This window comes from Lissotriton vulgaris, chromosome 3_1, assembly GCF_964263255.1.
Source record: "Lissotriton vulgaris chromosome 3_1, aLisVul1.2, whole genome shotgun sequence".
NCBI lineage: Eukaryota > Metazoa > Chordata > Amphibia > Caudata > Salamandridae > Lissotriton > Lissotriton vulgaris.
The window spans coordinates 1,205,631,378-1,205,651,076 of record NC_141689.1 but is presented as its reverse complement, the minus strand read 5'-3'; the positions used below and the strand labels follow the sequence as shown (position 1 = coordinate 1,205,651,076).

The 19,699-nt window shown below is 42.4% G+C and overlaps 1 protein-coding gene across 1 annotated transcript in view; it reads right to left on the bottom strand.

Annotated features, from left to right (window-relative positions):
• LOC147727645 (N-acetylneuraminate-9-phosphate synthase-like) overlaps positions 1–19,699 on the bottom strand; it is a 103,185-nt gene that overhangs the window by 21,577 nt on the left and 61,909 nt on the right. The window contains exon 5 of the mRNA XM_086961659.1: positions 2,303–2,569. Coding sequence (XP_086817785.1) covers positions 2,303–2,569 — 267 coding nt within the window. The remainder of the gene's footprint in view (positions 1–2,302; positions 2,570–19,699) is intronic.

The window sequence follows — 19,699 nt, the reverse complement described above, 5'->3', positions numbered from 1 at the left end:
GGATCACAATAGTTTGAATAAATATTCTAAACTTTATTCGTGTCTCCTGGTTATCTCATTGTGGACAAGTACGAGTGAAAGAGTGAAAAGGTGTGTCCCATTACAGCAGTCTCTGAGAGGGTCCAGAGTGTTATTTTCAGGGGGTGCAAATTCACTTGTTTATCTGGAAATGTTAGGAGGCCAGGTGAGGTGAGGCACTAAAATTAGTCGGACTCAGGCTCATAGATACTGAGGTGGTACAGTGACTCAATCCCTACATACTGATGCTCTATAGTCCCAAGCATAGTTCTGTTCCAGAGCAGTATCCTAGCAACACAGCAAAATTGTACACCAACCATGGAATGTGAAATCTGGTACATTATCCTCACTGCTTTGCACATTGTTTGGAAATCCACTGCTCAATGTTTGTGCTTGAGCGGTGAATGATGGGACTCTTAACAAACTAAGTTTAACTTAATACTGATGTTTCAATAATTTAAAATGAGCAAAAAACGAAATTGACATACCCCACAAAGAATGCCTAAACTAAGGAGCCTATTCACAAAAGTGAGCTTATACATAAGTAAATCTAGAAGTGTAAGCAGTGCTTAATTTGTAAAATAAAAATAAAAACTGCCAGGGCCTTTGTCAGGACGACACAGCAGCTCACACTACCCATTGCTGGCACTGGCAATGATGGTACCAATACAGCTTTAACCATTCCACTTCTATAAGTGTGATCGTTCAGATTATCCCAGGCCCCTAAAACTACAAGAATGGCTCGGGCAGCGGATATTAGTCATTATTTTGTATGTAGATTGCATTGATAAACAACTGCGATTATCCTTATCTCTAAACAAGACAAACAACACCGTCTATGGCAGTTAAGTGCTGGTGCCCTGCACTGGAAAACACCGGCTCAAATGAAGTACTATGTGTAAGTTTACTCTTACACTTTAAGTAGCTTGACCCCTTTTGACTACACATTATTTACTAATGTAAAGTTTCTCAAAAGTTTAGACTTGCATGTAACCCACCCTGCGAAAAAGGGGGTGAAGTCTGTAAAAATGCCAAATACGACTATAAAATTACTACTAGTGGTGACTTTGTAATTGTATTTAACATTCTGCACACTTGGCCGAGAACACTGCATACTCAAGTATAGGGAGAAGTTAAAAGGTTTACTCAACTTTTTAATTTGTTTTATATTTTTATGCTAAAACATTAAAATGTAGAATAATATGATAAATATGATAAATTGTTACAACCTTACTAACTTAAATTTAAATAAAATGTTACAATTTGGAACACATTAAATGCAAAATAAAATAATCTTTCTGTAGTTTGATTAAAAAAACATCTCAAGTAAAAACAATATTAATATATTTGATTAATATAAAATTAATAAATGTGGTATATAAAATGAATTAATAGTAATGTTTCTTAATAATAATTGTACATTTTTTTCTATTAGAAAAGTTAATTTAAATTGCTTTGAAATAAATATTTTTAGAATGTTATCACCACTGAAATAAAATATAATTTTATTTTTAAACAGATTAAATAATGTACTTTATTTTAGCCCCTTCGCTGCGGGGGTTAATCCCCCGCTGTGCTGGGGGGGAGGGGGGCACGCACAGCGCTCCCATGCTCATGACGAGCTGAGCTTGTCATAAGGCACGGGGCCCCTGTGCTCATGACGAGCTCAGCTCGTCACGGCCACACCCGTTCCCATGGAACGCTCAGCACAGCAGGGGAATTATCCCCGCATGCGAGCGTTCCACGGCTCATGACGAGCTGAGCTCGTCATGAGCACTGGTGCGCCGTGGCTCATGACGAGCTCAGCTCGTCATGAGCCTCGAAGAGGTTAACATCATTTCATATATGGTTTTATTTTAAGTCCCTGCCTCCATTATTTTCTACGAGACAGTGTTGCAGTAACTGTGAGTCACCATGGGTGTTGCTGGACATACTCCATCTCGGAGTTGGAGTACATTTGCAACTGGTTTGGGTCCTCTTTGGCTTTATTAATTCTAGAAGGGCAGTTTGTGAATAGCAATGGGCTTACTTCTTTGTAAACCCCTACCAAACCCTCCCTTAACGTGTGCCTTTTAGTTGGAAATATTCCCCATTTTCCATCTACTCACCTGTCCCTCCTGCATTGGACATGCAGATGCAGAACTACCACATGAAGATGAGATTTGCAGTTCTACTAAATGTACTAAAAAATGCAGTTTGTGAATAGGTAGCTATATATCCATTTGTTCCATAACTGAATCAGGTACATGCATTGTTGATACATTTAATCTAAAAAGAGAATTACCTTTTGAAAGCAGCTTGTCTCGCATGGTATAAACTGTTTAATCGGAGATCCCATGGCCATCTCCACAGTGCGGATTGATCGCACAAGCTCAGCCAACTCGCTTGGTTCCAAAGATGCCTGATGGTCACTTCCTCTCCAGGTTTTGTCCAAAGTCACATGTCGTTCCAGTACTTTAGCCCCCAATGCTACTGCCACAATGGAAATGGCTATGCCACCTTCATGGCCAGAGTATCCAATAGGGATGTCAGGAAATGCCTCTTGAAGTGTCTGCAAGAAAGAAATAACATATAAAAATCGGTATTGTGTATGTAAAAACAGAAAATATCTGCCTTACTCCAGTGAATTTTACCAGAAATCTGGGAATTAAACTGGATAAGGACCTCTCTTTCAAGACACAGTTGAGCCACATTTCTTCCTTGTATTTCTGGAAATGTTTACATTACAAGCATGCAGGAGGACCTCGGTCCATGATCTGTTGACCTCACAACTGACCATGCCAACAGTCTGTGTCTTGGACTACCAGCATATCTTGTCTGCAGGCTGCAGATAATTCAGAACGCTGCGGCTAGACTGATCCGGCAGGTGCCCCTTCGACATCACATCACCCCTCATTTGCGACAACTCCACTGGCTTCCTGTCATCAGGAGGATTGAGTTTAAGTCACTAACTGTGGCCTACAGAGGCATTAGAGACCAGGGCCCAGGCTATCTCAACCAGAAACTGCAAATATATCACCAGGATTGGGCCCTGAGATCAAAACATTTGCGACTGCTGAGGGTTCCACGTTTTCTTAAAGCCAGGAAAGGTAGCAGATCCTTCACAGTTAATACAGCAAAGTTTTTGAATGCTATGCCTGTCCACCTCTGCATGCTGGAATCAGAACAGGCTTTTAGGCAAGCGCTAAAAACCTCTTCTTTTTATCAGTCCTAAAGCCCCGCCCAAACCCCTCATTAATTCCGCTTCTAGCACCGGGACACCTCAGCCGAGGTAGCTGAGTGCTCTACAAGCTACATTTATTATTATTATTCGTTCAATTATAACTAATAATTGATAAGTATTCTGTTTATTCAATCTAAAACCTTTTCTTTGTCATCACAAATTGCCTCCAAGTAACCATGGTGCAGAATAAAAATGACGTGTTTTCTTGAATGAATGAATGAATGAATGAATGAACATACTTATTGAACTCACACACACACCAAAGAGGCATCTTGGTGCTAGCAGAGTGAGAGGATGAAAGAAGAAACAAAACAATGGCAGTATCCTCCAAACTGCAAGAACTGATCTCAGCAGGTGGATCACAATTGTCTTTAAATTTAGATGAAACTGTGGGTTTTTTATATCTTGTAAAACACTCTTTAATCCAAAATTGCTCCGAGGGCATTTAGCAGTTGGTTTATCTCTTCGTGGCTTGAACTAAAAAAGACTTTCCACCTATTCAAGATTTTTGAAATGGGAAACAATTTTAATAAGCTCCAAGAAGGATCACAAAACAGAAAAAATGTATAGTTTTATGGGCCAGACATAAAGCTTTAAAAAGTTCCCTATGGAAACAGGGAAATGTATGCAAGACTTCAGTGATGTGCTCAGATTTACAAATTCAAAGAGTTAGCCCTAGAGCTGTATTCTGTGCCAGATGCAAACTGCATGAAAAAGGCGTAGGGATCGGAAACTGTCACTCTATAAAAAGTCATGGTCATATAATCAAATGTAGGTTTGACCTCGTTCAAATTTAACATGAATTGACTAATCCAGGTGGGCGGTAAGGCAGGGTTTAAGAAATTGCTGAATCTCCTCTGCTGGGCAGTCAAAGCGAAACAAAAACAAAAGCCCTCATCAAATGCCATACAGTCCTGGCCAAATGAACAAATAAAGGGAATCAAAAGTTGAACAAGATCAGGGACAACGGGGAGCCCTGAGGTCCTCCACATTCAATCTTTGGACCTAAAAGGTGTTATTGATAGCAAATAACTTGGACTTTCCAAAAACAAAGAGACCCAAGCACAGGCAGACACTGAAAGGCCTCTCTCTGCCAAACACTTGCTCATGATAGCATGATCAACCATATCAAACGCTGCAGAGATGTCTGAATGAGGTCTGTCCAGACTCCACTTTAATTCGTTCGAGATGGAGATTAGAGTAGTTTTGGTCCCCATCTGAGGTTGAAACACAGTTTGTACCACATTTAGTAGAATATTTTTTACAACATGGTTTAATAGCCACTTAGCAAGATACTTCACCCCTAATTTTGAATGTCAAGACGAGGGGAACTAAAGGCCGGTATAAATGAACTGCAACAATAGGTCCAGATTAGGATTATGCGTAATTTCAGGAGTCTCCCATTGTGATTGCTGCGTGAAATCTCCAAAATTACACCATTATGCAAATCACATAATTATGCTATAATTCACGGCAAAAACTCGGGAACTATGTGAGGAACCAGAACATGAGCAGCTGTTGTTCATGGCAATCTTCTTGTGCTACTTTTTGGGGCCACGGGTTTTTGAGTCAAAAATTGCTGCAGGGATGAATTTTTCTCTTAAATGTAGCACTGAATGACAGACTTGCATTTTGCATAATTTAAATGAAATTTCGCATAATTGCATGAAAGCAAATTATGTGAACTTCGCACACTTCTAATGTTGTCACATGATTTGCAGACATTTGACAGAGGGACAAAAACCGACATACTTTGGACCCCGGTGTTTGCCCAGTGGAGACTGCCCCCTAGTGATGGCTTTTTTTCAGGGTTTGGCCTCCCTTCTGCCCTCCCCACTCTGCCCACAGGCGTTTCTCCTCCTACAACTGCAGTGCTACATAAGTAAGAGCCGGGTACAGGTGGAAAAATGTCCGTTAGCAGAATTAACGTGGGTCAAAGTCTGCATACTTTGTCACACTTTAGCAGCTCGACCTATCTAAAGAGACTAAGGGCCATATTATCAAGAAAGGTCGATACATTATCGCCGATAAAGCTGTGATAATGGGCTTGATAATATGCCCTTGTGAATTCCCATAGAAGCCCAGGTTCACACCAGAACCTGGGCTTCTATGGGAATTCAAAAGGGTATATTATCAAGCTCATTATTGCCGCTTTAGCGGCAGTTTCCTGCCGATAAGAGCGGCGATAAAGTATTGACCTTTCTTGATAATATGGCCCCAAGTTATGTCCACACTGCCAGTCAAAGTTTCTTTTCCTTAAAACAAAAACATATGACATAGTGAAAGATAATTCATGCCAACAATTAAATCCTCCCAAAATGGTCTTAGGTGTGCTTATCAACACACATTCCCTGGTCAAACATAGCATAGAATTTGCAGAGTTGCTGACAGCGCATAAAATAGACATGGCTTTCATCACCAAAACCTGGGCAGATGGCTCCTCGGACATAGAATTGTCCTTAGCCATTCCCCCTGGATTTATAATAATCAGAAATGATAGACCAGGAAAACGTGGAGGAGGACTGGCGATCATTATCAAAGATACGCTACCCATACTAGGTTCTCTCGCAGGAAGCAGTACAGATTGTGAACTGCTCTCATTGAGAATAACACTAAATGACACCTATACGTTTAAAGGCACACTACTATACAGCCCCCGGGTGCTAAAAGCAAATTCGAAGAAACTATCAGCCCAGTTATAGAATCAAGTATTGACTCAGAGGATTACTCTATCCTATGTGATTTTAATTATCATCTTGAATGTCTAGAAGACTATTACACAGCATCTATTATAGAGGTGATGACCAGTGCATCAATGGTACAAATAGTTAAGCATCCCACACATGATGTCGGTCACACTCTTGAAGGAATTTTCACATCTAATCCCCATTTGAAAATTCTAGAGATTCTGCCAATCCCATCGTCAGACCATAAAGCCGTTTTATTTGTAATAACCAACACTCATAATACCCCCTATTCCAACAATCCCCATAAGATAATCAAAGGGGGCAACTGGAGGAATATCAATCCACAGGCACTGCAAACCGTGCTAAAGTTCTCAAAACCTGAGCTAGTGTCCGAAGCAAACCTGGCAACAGAAAATATCACCAAATGGATCAAATCTACAGTAAATGTGTTAGCCCCGGTAAAAAGCTTTACTAGCAGGCGTCTAAAGAAATCCAAACCTTGGTTTTGTGACTCACTGCGCGCTCAGAAACAACTCTGTAGACAATTGGAGAGACGCTGGAGAAGGAAATACGGCGAAACCAATAAAGTCCCATATGCACAGTCACGGACTGTCTATAAAAAAATTATCTTGGATAAGAAGAGCAGCTATTTCTCAGAGAAAATCTGGCAGGCAGGCAACTCTAGCAAAACTCTCTTTACTACTAGGCTTACTAAACTACCTGAACCACAAAAAATTGACAGCAGTGTAGAATTCTGCAACCAACTGGCAAGGTTTTTCAAGGACAAAGTGCAAACTATCTTTGAATTTCTCTCAAGTAAGGGCACTGGCTACATGAGTAACACCTCTACCACAACATTCCCAGGTTCCAACAAAGTTTTAGATTCATTTGCTCCAACAAGCCTAGAACAGATCTACAGCTCTACAAAATCTGGGATGCCTACAGGCCCCTGCCCACCTAAAATCTTTCAAATGGCACCCGACAGCATTAGCAAGGAACTCAACTTTCTTTTTAATGAAATCACCAGCTCAGGCATCTTCCCTGATGTGTGGAAAACCATTTCAATTCTCGCTTTGTTAAAAAAAAAAACTACCTGGACCCCAGTGACCCGAGTAACTTTAGACCTATCGCAAGGATCTCTTTCCTGGCCAAGGTCTTGGAAAAAATCCTCAATTTGCAACTTTCCTCATTTTGTTTCCTCGGCAGACCTGTTGGATCCCTCACAATAAGGTTTCCGACAGGGCCACAGCACGGACACTGCATTGGTAAATGCAGCAGAGGAACTCCCGGCAAACCTGGACACTGGTGCCAAGGCCGCCCTGATCCTATTGGATCTTTCGGCGGCTTTTGACACCGTGAAACATGACATCCTTACAAAAAGGCTCCAAGAGGTGGGTGTCAGGAATACCGCTCTAAGCCCGTTTAAATCGTATTTGAACAATAGGTCCCAATATGTTCAGATTGGTGACTCTTGCTAAGAACGGTTTTTGCTTCCTTGTGGGGTGCCACAGGGCTCCTTGTTGAGCCCAACACAATTTAATCTGTATGTGGCCCCCTTGGCTAACATCATTAGACAGTTTGTTTTTTCACTGGTTTCCTACGCCGACAACACTCAAATAGTAGTATCCATTTCTAACAACTCCGAAGAAACCGCTGAATGTTTTAGCCAATGTATGTCTCACGTAGACCAATGGATGACTGCAAACTGCCTAAAGCTTAACGGATGCAAAACCGAGGTTCTTCTGCTAGGTTCTGATACCTCTTTCTGGGCAAAGAACTGGTGGCCTCCCGGGATAGGAACACTTTTGGCCCCAGACCGTAAGGTGAGGAACCTGGGCTTCATGTTTGATGACAGACTTACCTTTCAAAATCAAGTCAGCAAGGTTTCCTCTTTCTTACACTAAAGTTAATCAGGAAAGTGCACATCTTCATCCCTTGTGAAGCAGTAAAAACTCTAGTAACTGCTTTAGCCATGGCTAGGCTTGACTATGGTAACACACTATACGTAGGACTCCAAAAACAATACATGCTCAAACTCCAGCGGGCACAGAATGCAGCTGCCAGACTGCTGTTGGATATACCCAAATTCCAGTCTATATCACAAGGCCTAAAAAAGCTCCACTGTCTCCCTGTAAATAAGAGGACAAATTTCAAATCCCTCTGTATAGCGTACAAGGTTCTGCACGGAACTGGACCCGTGGTCCTGGAATAAAATCTCATCTGGTACCAGCCAACCAGAAATTTACGCTCAGCCCAATATAAACTCCTCTAGACTCCTACATACAAGAAAGCTTGTTGGGGAGGAAGGAGCTTTGTACTGGGCACAGTGAAACTTTGGAATTCGCTTCCAATAGACATCAAAAATAGCCCAACACTACTCTCCTTTAGAAAATCGTTAAAAACCTGGCTATTCTCTAACTAAATTCATCTTTTTATTCTACGATCCGGCATACTCCTCCGCACAGTGCCTAGACGCCTCCGGGCATTCGTGCGCTATACAAATCCCACAATCAAAAAATATATATATATCAAATCAAAATTAGCTCTACTGGAGTGTATCCTTATCAAAAAAAATTCTTATAGATTTATTCTCTCTCCTTTATCAGGTTGAATATCACCAACCAGATTCAGATATTGCTCCATTATGCACTAGGTCGCCTACCCTTTCCTTGCAACGCAGTAAATATGAAAACACCCTGAGGCAGATTTACAAGCCCCTTGGGCCTCTTTTGCGTCACTTTGAACATGGGAAAAGTGACGCAAAAAATGGTGCAAGGGGCATGTAAATCTGCCCCCATCTCTCTAAACAAACTTCCTAATAATGCTCTTTCTCATTTCCCCCCAGATTGGCAGTATTAATCAACACTTGTTTGCATTAACAGTCCCAAGTGACAGCAACAAAAGTGATATTTTGTCAAGGACAGTATCAGAGGCAATGTTTAGCAATATTTATTCCACAATTTTGGACGTGTGTTATTGTCCTAAAAGATGTCCTTTTGAAAAGGTTTTTTGAGTTATTATCCATGATGTTTGAATTGGGTGAGAAATTCACTTTTGACCTTGTTACACATATTGCCTATTTCCTCCGGTAAAAATGCAGGCCCGTTGCCACAGTCTAAAAACTTAGATTAAGCAATAGATACAAATGATTGTAGGAACAGACGCCAAGGCCTGTTATTTGCTGTAAATACATGTGTGTTTTTGCCAGCATGCCTCCCTAATGCCTGGACTTGTTTTCTGTACCCTAAGTACAACAAACGTTTCCTGACACTGCCCTTGGTTTTTCAGTGAAGTAATTAATGTTCGAGACCTGTATATTTTACTAGGAATTTGAATACTGCATACTTGCTTACAGTGGCGTTCAGCCAGCTCTCTTACGGGCACATGCATCAAGCGATTTTGGAATCGCAAACGGTGCGAATCCTAAAATTCGGCCGTTTGCGATTCCAAAATAACTTTTTGGGATGCATCATTTATTTTACATTTATCGTAATTTAAGAAATCGCAACTTTTTGCGATTTCTCAAATTGCGATAGCATTTAGGAAATCTCAAATTTTGCAATTCCTTAAATGCCATGCATGATTTATTTTAATTTGCGAATTCGCAATTTTGAAGGAGAAAATTACCATGAAGTACACCTTCATGGTAATTTGCGAAAAGTTTCAAAAATGCAAATAAATGCATTTCTGAAACTTATATTTTACCCATACACATGCCCTTGGGACATGTGTGTGAGTAAAATGTACTTATGTGACATTTCAGGGGTGCAGGGGGGGTCCTTTGGACCCCCCTGCACCCTTGAAATTGCATTCTCATTTTGCGATTCCTTAATTGCGAATTCGCAAAATGAGAATGCCTTCCCATTGATTCCTATGGGCCTCTTGGCCCATAGGAATCAATTGGAAGAGTTTTCCTTAATTGCGATTCGCAAATTGTGAATCGCAATTAAGGAAAATTACCGAATCGCAAAAGAATTGCGATTTTTTCATGCATTGCCGTTTGCGATTTCTAAATTGCGATTCCTTAATTTTCGGAAATTAGAATCGCAAACAGGACCGTTGATGCATGTGGCCGATAGTGTTATCCACATTTTGCCTCCACCCACCACAGGGTTCAGCACGGGGCAATTGACCAGCCCATTTCAGCCAATCGTTCCTTTCTGTGTGAGTGATGGCATGATGATGAAGCACAATGTTGTCATCGACACAGAAAGTAGTTGACTTCAGTGCAGGGACCTGTGGGCCATTGTATGTTCTAAAAATCATTGTGTAATGTTTTTTGATTTTATTGGCTTAGTATGGGGTGGAAACTTTCTTGGACCCTGCCAAGAGACCCTCACCACTGCTGGCAGTGCACTGCATCCCAAAAATACACTTCTTGTAATGTGCAACTTTGTGAATGGGATCCAGCCTTTCAAAAAGATGTGTGCTCATGTGCACGGATGTACACGCACTTGTAGTGGCTATCTTTCTGAATGGTATTTCAACCTATTCAAAGATAGCCTATTATCTATATCCATTTAAAGTCAGGTCAGATTCCTTTCAATAGGAAGAGCATTGTTTGCTTTGCTAATAACTTTGGAGCTTCACGACCCTTTCCAAAACCATTGGGGCCGATTCACAGAACTAACTTAAGACAAAATCCTAAACTTACTACCATTTTGGTATTCACAGAAGGCACTTACTCATTTCGGTATTCACAGAAGATAGGAGTCCTAACTTTAGGACTCCTAAATGCCTTCTGTGAATACCGAAAGTCTTAAAGTTAGGATTTTTCTCAGTTAAGGAGTAGTAAAGTTAGGACTCCTAACTTTAGCACTCCTAAATGCCTTCTGTGAATAACGAAAGTCTTAAATTAGAATTTTTCTCAACTTTACTACTACTAAACTGAGAAAAATCAGAACTTTAAGACTTTCAGTATTCACAGAAGGCATTTAGGAGTCCTAAAGTTAGGACTCCTAACTTTACTACTCCTTAACTGAGAAAAATCCTAACTTTAAGACTTTCGGTATTCACAGAAGGCATTTAGGAGTCCTAAAGTTAGGACTCCTAACTTCTGTGAATACCGAAATGAGTAAGTGTCTTCTGTGAATACCAAAATGAGTAAGTGCCTTCTGTGAATACAAAAATGGTAGTAAGTTTAGGATTTTGTCTTAAGTTAGTTCTGTGAATCGGACCCTAAGTTTGTTCACTGAAGCTCCTTTCTGAAAAGTTTTGGAGAGATTTGTCAAGTCAAGAGGTTCCAAAACAACATTTCTTCATGCAATTTCCATGTGGGGTTTTGAACAGCAAAACATAAAAAATGGCTGATGGAACTCCACAATATGTGGCAGAAAAATAGATATTTTCTTAGAAGCGTGTTTGTTCTGATTTGATATAAATCTGTTCAGTAGTTTATTGGGAAATAGAGATATCCGGATGGGACTTGCCCAGATATACTCTGACCGGCCACTTCAAAGGGGCTTGGTCAAACCTGATTGGTTGGTCACAACCTAAACAATAGGTTGCAGCAGCCATTACAGGACTCAGGGGCATGGTTCCTGTGTCCTGAAAATTCAAATAAAGAATATATAAGGGGACAGTGTGAACACACACTGACCCCAGTGGGCATGTGCTCCGAGGGGGGTCCCAAAGGGCCTCCACTGATTGGCTGCACACAAAATGGACATGAGCAGACATTAAGGACTCTGGGACATGATCCGCTTTAAATACATTCTGTTTATGAGGGTCACAAAAGATGCACATATAAAGGATAATAACTAAATGTTTTCTCCCATGCTTTTTTTTTTTTTTTAGAGATTATGGAAGCTACTCCAAAAGCTAAAATGAGAGCATATTTTTCTGTAAATTTACACTATCTTCCTCAGCCATATTAGAATAAAGTCTGACAAAGTCAGTAACACATGCATCCTCCCACAGCATTCAACTGCTTCCTCCCACAGTGTTCTATTGACTAACAAGAGCACTAACATTTTTATTTATGTATGATAAATCTGAAGCCTTACTGGTTGAATCAAAGCTCTAAAACATAAAACATTTCCTTTACAATTTCTCCAAACGAGGGGGTTCGTTTTGTCAAAGAAATTATTGTTAGTCTTATAGAAGCAAAATCAGGACACATTTTCTATGAGTTCTCAAATATCTTTCTACTCCATTTCAGTAAAACATTCTGACATGGAGACAAAAACGTGTACTTTCAACCCCAACAGCATTCATTAGAGCGCAGTGTGGAGAAGAGGGGCAGGTGCACTGACTTGACATCAGAGAGCAGAGGGTGGAAGCAGAGGCAAAGGCAGCCAACTGACAAAGCAGGGCTGGCAGGAGGGGCAGTGACATAATAGTGGGCCATGGAGCAGGCAGCAAGGATTGTGGCAGCACAACAATCACACAGGTCAGGTAGGAGGGAAGTGGTAGGACAATACCAGGGAAAACAAGAGGGAGGGTTCGGGGACACGAACATGGGCAATGGAGGGTGAGGAAAGGGGTGCAGGGGCAGCACGCTTACCGCACAGGGCAGTTGGAGAGGAAGTGGCAGCAGCACAGACCATAGAGAGCAGGCAAGAGGGGGTAGGGACATTCACGCTGACAATGGAAGGTAGGGTGGAAGGGAAACAAGGGCAGCAATCTGACCAAGCAGGCAAGGCCATGGCATAAGAACAGACCATGGAGAGATGGGGGAGTGGGTAGGGGCGTACCAACAGACCTTGGAGTGCAGGAGGGAAGTGACAGCAGCCAATGGAGGGCATTGGGAGAAGGGGAGGGGACAGCTAGCTGACCACATAGGGCAGACAGTAGGGGCAATGACAGCGCAATGTACCAATCAGGGAAAGTGGGAGAAGGACCTGCAGCACAGTGAACATGGAGGGTAGGTGGGAGGGGCAGTAGCAAGACAATTTCCCTTAGAGGGGATGAGGGAGAGGGTAGGGGCATGGACTACTACAATGGAATGCATGGGAAGGGGACAAGGACAAGAAGCTGACCACACAGGGCTGGCAGAAGGGGCATTGTTAGCACAAATGACCTTGCGAGGCAGGTGGGAGGGGATGTGACATTAAAATGGACTGCAGAGCAGGCAGAAAGGGGCAGGGTATACACATGGATAACAGCGGGCAAGGGGAGAAAGGCAATGGCAGAAAGCTAACCACGCAAGGTAGGCAGGAGGGGCACTGGCAGTACAATGGACCATGGAGGGGAGAAGAGAAGGGGCAGGGACAAATCCTGGGCTTGGTTCCCAGAGTTATACTCCGCGGAACTCCACGAAGTGTCAGAAAAACTCAGCCACGCTCCGTGCAGTTCCGCAGTGGTGGAGTCTGTTAGTTTGTGCTGCTCACACTGATTTTTAGCTCCAGGAGTTTGTCCAGAACTGTAAAATCAGTGCAAGTGGCACTATGCGTCGTGCCAGAGGTCCCTGCTGCTTTTTGCTGTTCCAGTTGACATTCTACTCGAATTGCAGCTTCTTTAACCCGAATTGCAGATTTCTCAATGCGAGTGGTCGCCACCTGCTGGAACCGCCCATGATGAAAAATCTCACCAGGAGGAGGTCTAGTGCGTTATTTTTTCTCACAAGAAAAAACCTCTGCTCCACATCACTTTGTGGAGTTTTTCTGAACTATGAAACTTGGCAAAACTCAGCGAACTATGCCGGTGGAGCAGAATTCTTAGCACACCCCTAGCAGGGACCTGCACTTGGACAATGGAGGGCAGATGGATGGAGTCGGGCTGGACTCAAACAACCCTGGGGAAGGGGGCAGGAGCTGCACTCAGTAAGATGACGATGTAGGGTGGGAAGGAGGGGCTGTGGAAGCACAAGGGACCAATGAGTGCAGGAGGGAGGGGCACTACAATGGACTATTGAGGAAAGAAAGAAGGGGATAGGGTCATGGACTTGGACTATGGAAGGCAGGGAGAGGGGGCGGGCCAAGGTGACCATGCTGGGAAGACAGGAGGGGCAGTGGCAGCACAATGGACTGTGCATGGCAGGCAGGAGGGGAAGTGGCAGTTCAATGAACCTTGGGGGGGGGCGGAGACAGGGGCATGCACACAAATAATGAGAGGAATGGGGAGCAGGGCAGTTGCAGCAAGCTAACCACACAGGGTTGGAGTCAGGGGTCATTGGCACAGGCTCAGACAATGAAGGCCATTGGTAGAGGTGCTAGGGTTAAGACAACAAGTAATCATGGCGGGTGAGCGGGAGGGACAGTGGCAGCACATCAGACAATGTAAGTCAGGAGGGATGGGGCAGCAGCATGAACTCAGACAACAGAGGGAAGTGAGAAAGTGATGGGGGAGCATGCTAAGCATGAAGGGAAAGCAATAGAGGCAGTACAAGCACAACAGATCAAGCAGGGAAGAAAATAGGTGTCAGGACACAAACTCAGACAATGGCGAGAAGGGGCAGTTGAAGCAAGCTGACCAGAGGAAAGTCCTACATGGGCAGGATCAGGTGAACGGAATATGGAGGGCAAAAGGAGGGGACAGGGACATGCACACCAAGAATGAAGGACAGGGAGGAGGTGGGTAAGAGCAGCAGCAATAATCTATGTATGGCAAGCTGGCATGGGCAGAGGCAGTAAGTTGTCCACAGAGAGCAGACAGGACGAGGTAGGGGCATGCAGATGGTGAATGGATGGCATGTAGGAGGTGTGCAGGGGCAGCAATCAGACCTTGACAAGAAAGCTAGCATGGGCAGAGTCAGCTAAATAGAGAAATGGATGGAGAGGCAAGAACAAGTAAAATGGAGGGCAGTGGGTGAGGGGTTGGGCAGGGATAGAAAGCTGACCACAGAGGTCAGGGGGTGGAGCAATGGCAGACAGATGGAGAACACAGGGTAAGAAGGAGAGGAGCAGGGACAGGGGACAGCAAGCTGACCACATAGGGCAGGATGTGGTGGGTTTAACCACCAGCAGGGTTTGGGCCTGTGCCAACTAACTGTTGCTTATGTATTGCTGAAGGTTGTGCACAGTGGAGATGTTGATAGAATACGTTAACAAATCCCTAGACATTCATGAAAAGAATAGAGTTAAATAGACTTTCTAGTCAGGTATGTTAACATGATCTTCCCTAACATTAAAAAAACAGAAACTCACTGAAAAAATCTATGGTTAAAGTGATGTAATAGGATCTTAGCTTACGTTAAAGAAAACCTACAAATTCACTGAAAAAACAAAAGTTAATGTAACATAATTCTTAGAAGTTGCACTGAGTTAAAAAGTAACGCTTAAAACGCCCCCAAAATTGCCAGTTTACTGAGCTTACTAGAACTTGAAACCACACCATGAACTGTTGATGACCTACCATATTACTGTACAACAAAACAATGATCGGACAGGTTATTCCAAATTACTCATATATGAGCTTAGAGAGCAATTCTAAGTTCATATGATTTATTTCACATCATTTGAAACTTATTTTTAACGCATAATACTTAAAAAATTCATTGATGGTATGATATAGAAAACACCTTATTTAGTATGCCATACTTATCAACATAACACATTCAACATTACAACAAATACACAGAAATGTTACACATATGAAAAAATGTGAACGCCAATACAATTATCAATGTCCTATACATGTACTGCAAAGAACCCGTCCATATTTGATATATAGATCACAGGTGGATCCTTAGCAATTCCAGCGATCCTGCCTGTGCTTTGGGCAAAGGACTGTACAGTTTTTCAAGAGGGTCACCTGTCCACTGGAAACAAAATTTCTTTGAACAGATTCCCATTCAGTACCCCAAAATAATTAATTCGCCTTTGCCTGGATGTCAACGCGTTTCATACCCAAATAATTTTTAATTTTTAATTTTATTAAATTAAAAAAATCATACCCAAATAGTTCTAGGGTTTTCCTCAGGACTTGGACTGTGGGTCAATGACTAAAAACAAACAATGAAAAAAGTGTGGCTTCGGTGTGAATAAAGTCCATTGTTGTCAGGTTTAAACAAGTGTGATCTATTCTCATTTGGGTATTACCTGTTGTTAAGGATGCCCAGACGCTTGTGTGCTGGGGCTTCAGTGATGCCTCTAATCGTTGTAGGGCGAAAGCTGTAGGGACAAAATTAGATGGGGCTCAGTCCCAGGGTAATGTGGTGCTCGTGGGGTCCATCAGAGAGTCGTACCTTCTACATATTTCTGGAATGGTATCCCATGTCTATGTCGTCATGCCACTAGGAGACTGTGTTTGTGTGGTAATTTAGATGATCAGTATTCAGGATTTCTGCGGAAGAAAGCGACACTTTGAGTGTTCTTACACTTGGAATAGCCAGACATTGCTTCAACTAGGAAAGCATGCTTTTGATGTTATGAGATTGTGGGGTTGGCATAGAGACGGGCGCATTTACACAGCGAAAACCGCCTGTATCTGTATCGCGGTATTAGTTTGCATTTAGTTAAAGAGAAGTGTTATCGTGTGCCGGCGTCTCCCTTCCTTCCTCAGCTTGAAAGTCCTGTTAAGCATGCTGACGTTTAAAACAGTCAGACTTTGTTACAATAAATGGCACTTGCTTTTAAACACTGTTCGAAGAAGCAAAATGTTGATTGGCCCTAGGATTGTTTGAATGCCATCAGTACGCTCACACTTTAGCAGCGTAAACTGCCTGGGTTGCGGTATTGACTTGCCTGCAGTTTTTTCAAGGTTATTTCAAAAGCGAAGGATTTCGAGTGCCGGCGTCTTCCTCAGTGTCTCCAACTCATGAAAGAAGGGGCCTGTTGATAGTGCTTCTAAAAAGAAATCTGGACTGGAGTGAGAGCTCCAAGGCATGCTGGACTATGTAGTTTGTAAATGGGTGATTTCAGGGAGTTTGTTTAGCCCACGAATGGTGGTGTTGAATTTCATTAATAGGAAAGCCTCTTTTCTTGATAACAGCCCCGCTGGGTCGAATCCCGAAGGTGAGGTCTTGATAATTGTTAGAACAGTCCATTTGAATTCATTTTGTGTGTGATTCATAGCCATGAACTGGTCCAGCAATGGTGCTGCAGCCGTCTTGTTCTTTAATCTAGAGCGTCTTGCACAATTCGTTGGCTCACCTCTTGGGTTGTTTTGCCAATGTATGCTTTTTTGCATGGGCAAATGATGGAATATACAACATTATTTGATTTACAATTTGTAAAATTGTTATGGCGCCAGTATTTTCGTCCATCAGTAAATAGCGTTCCCTCCATTGTGGACCCACAGGCAGAGCATGTGCCAAATTTGTGGTTGCCCTGTATTGGTTGAAGGTTAAGCATGGTACGCAAATTATCTTTTTTTGCAGAAGGGCATGGCAGAGCTACTAATTTGTTGGCCAATGCTGCGGTTCTTCTTAAGAGCGAACAACGTTGGACCGATGTCTGGGATTGCACCCTCAATCAGGTGCCAGTTGTTACAAATAATCTTCTTCTAAGGCTGAGTATGAGGTCGAAATGTAGACACACAAACAATGCGTTGCGTTTGTGTATTGGACTTTTTAGTCAAGAGGTGTTCCCTAGGTGTCCACCAAGCTTTTTTCCGTGAGTGACTCAAGAGCTTACGTGGATATCCTCTCTCCACAAGTTTCTTGATCAGGACTTCAGAATGAGTTTCAAAATCTTCCTTCCGGTAACAGTTATGCCTAAATCTTAAGAACTGTCCATATGGCAGATTGTTTTTTAGGCTCCTCAGATGGTAGCTCGGATAGTGGAGGGCATTGTTCTTATCTGTTACCAAAGTGGTTATTAATTGGCCATCTATTGCTTTCACTTCTACGTCCAAGAATGGCAGGATTTTGGTACTATGTGTTAAACTGAATTTGATGTCTGGGATGCAGTTGTTAAGCCATTCATGGAACTCCTGAAGCACTGGTACTTGACCTTCCCAGATGCACCACACGTCATCAATATACCTGTACCATTGTTTTATATTGGCACTGTATGGATTGTTTTGGTACACAAACCATTGTTCATATTGTGCCATGTAGAGCACGGCCATCTCTGGAACAAAGGGACAACCTATGGCTGTCCCCTTGACTTGTACAAAGAATTTGTCATCACATTTTTAAAAAAATCCGGCGTGGTGCAAATGCTGTCAACTTCAAGATAAGATCTGTTGGGACCCAATGTGGTCTGGGTCTTGATTCTAGATAGATTTCAATGGCGTCAAGCCCTTCTTCCCATATTACATCACTCAAGACAGGTTAAATGACATAATTGATAACATCACAGATAATATAATTCAATCTCCTGCTCCTCAAATTACTCTATAAACCACTTGATCATTTTAGAAAAGAAATGAAGTGGTGAAGGGTACAAAACAGGTAATGAACGTTTTCTCCGCATCTTTTTTTCCGCTGACTTTCAGCCCGCATACCATTACTCCGTGAGGTCATTGACCCCGCATACCAACACTCCGCATTTTTTCACAACGCGTGTGCATTTACCACGCATGCCTTTACAACGAATTACGTTATAAAGGCATGTATGGTAAATGCACAAGCGTTATGAAAAAAAACAGACTTCATGAAGATGAAACCAGGAGGAGTGTGGAACGAAGACAAGAGAGGTAAGGGGGTTTGGGTTCTGTTTTTTTAGGGGTGGGGGGGTTGTGCTAAGGTAGTGATTGTGTAGTGTAGTGTTTGTGTAGTGTAGTGTTGTGGTGGTTGTGTAGTGTAGGGTCGTGCTGGGGGTAGTGTTATAGGGTTTAGGGTAGTGTTGTAGTCTTTGTGTAGTGTGGGGTCATGCAGGGGTAGGGTTTTAGGGTTTAGGGTATTGTTGTAGTGTTTGTGTAGTGTAGGGCCATGCAGGGGGTAGTGTTTTAGGGTTTAGGGTAGTGTTGTAGTGTTTGTGTAGTGTAGGGTCATGCTGGGGGTAGTGTTTTAGGGTTTAGGCTATTGTTGTAGTGTTTGTGTAGTGTAGGGTCATGCAGGGGTAGTGTTTTAGGGTGTAGGGTATTGTTGTAGTGTTTTTGTAAAGTAGGGCCATGCAGGGGGTAGTGTTCTAGGGTTTAGGGTAGTGTTGTAGTGTTTGTGCAGTGTAGGGTCATGCTGGGGGTAGTGTTTTAGGGTTTAGGGTATTGTTGTAGTGTTTGTGTAGTGTAGGGTCATGCAGGGGGTAGTGTTTTAGGGTTTAGTGTAGTGTTGTAGTTTTTGTGTAGTGTAGGGTAGTGTTTGTATAGGGTTGGGTAGTGATGTGGTGTTTGTGTAGTGTAAGCGGTGTAGGGGTAGTGTATGAAGGTAGTGTTGTAGTGTTTGTGTAGGGTACTCACACTTACCTTTAAAACTTTTACAATGAGTATACCTTTAACATGCATGCCTTTGCGTTGTAATGGCATGCGTGGTAAAGGCATAGTCGTTGTAAAAGTTTGCGCTGTGATAATTTGCGGGGTGTTTGTCTTTGCGGAATGATAATTGCGGAGTGATGGTATGCGGGGTATTTGTTTGCGGAAATATGTCACATATTCTAAAAAACATCTACAGCATACATTGGCTGTATGTACATGTATGCATCTATGAACCAGATACAGTGAAGTCTATTCAGTATTGGAAAATGTATAGGGTGCACAGTTTAACTACTAGCAACATTTAAATGGAAACTGTACTTCATGTAAAAAAGGTAGAAACTGAGGGCAGCTAATGTGAGTTGCAGACATACACTACAAATAGTTTGTGGTTGAAATCAAAGCCCTGTTGCCAAAATATGTGAGAACAACTAAAGCCTAGGACCACAATACATTACTCACTTGTGGATTTCTGTGTATATGCTGATATTAACCCATTCAGTGCTCATGATGGAATGGTTCCAACATGAGCACC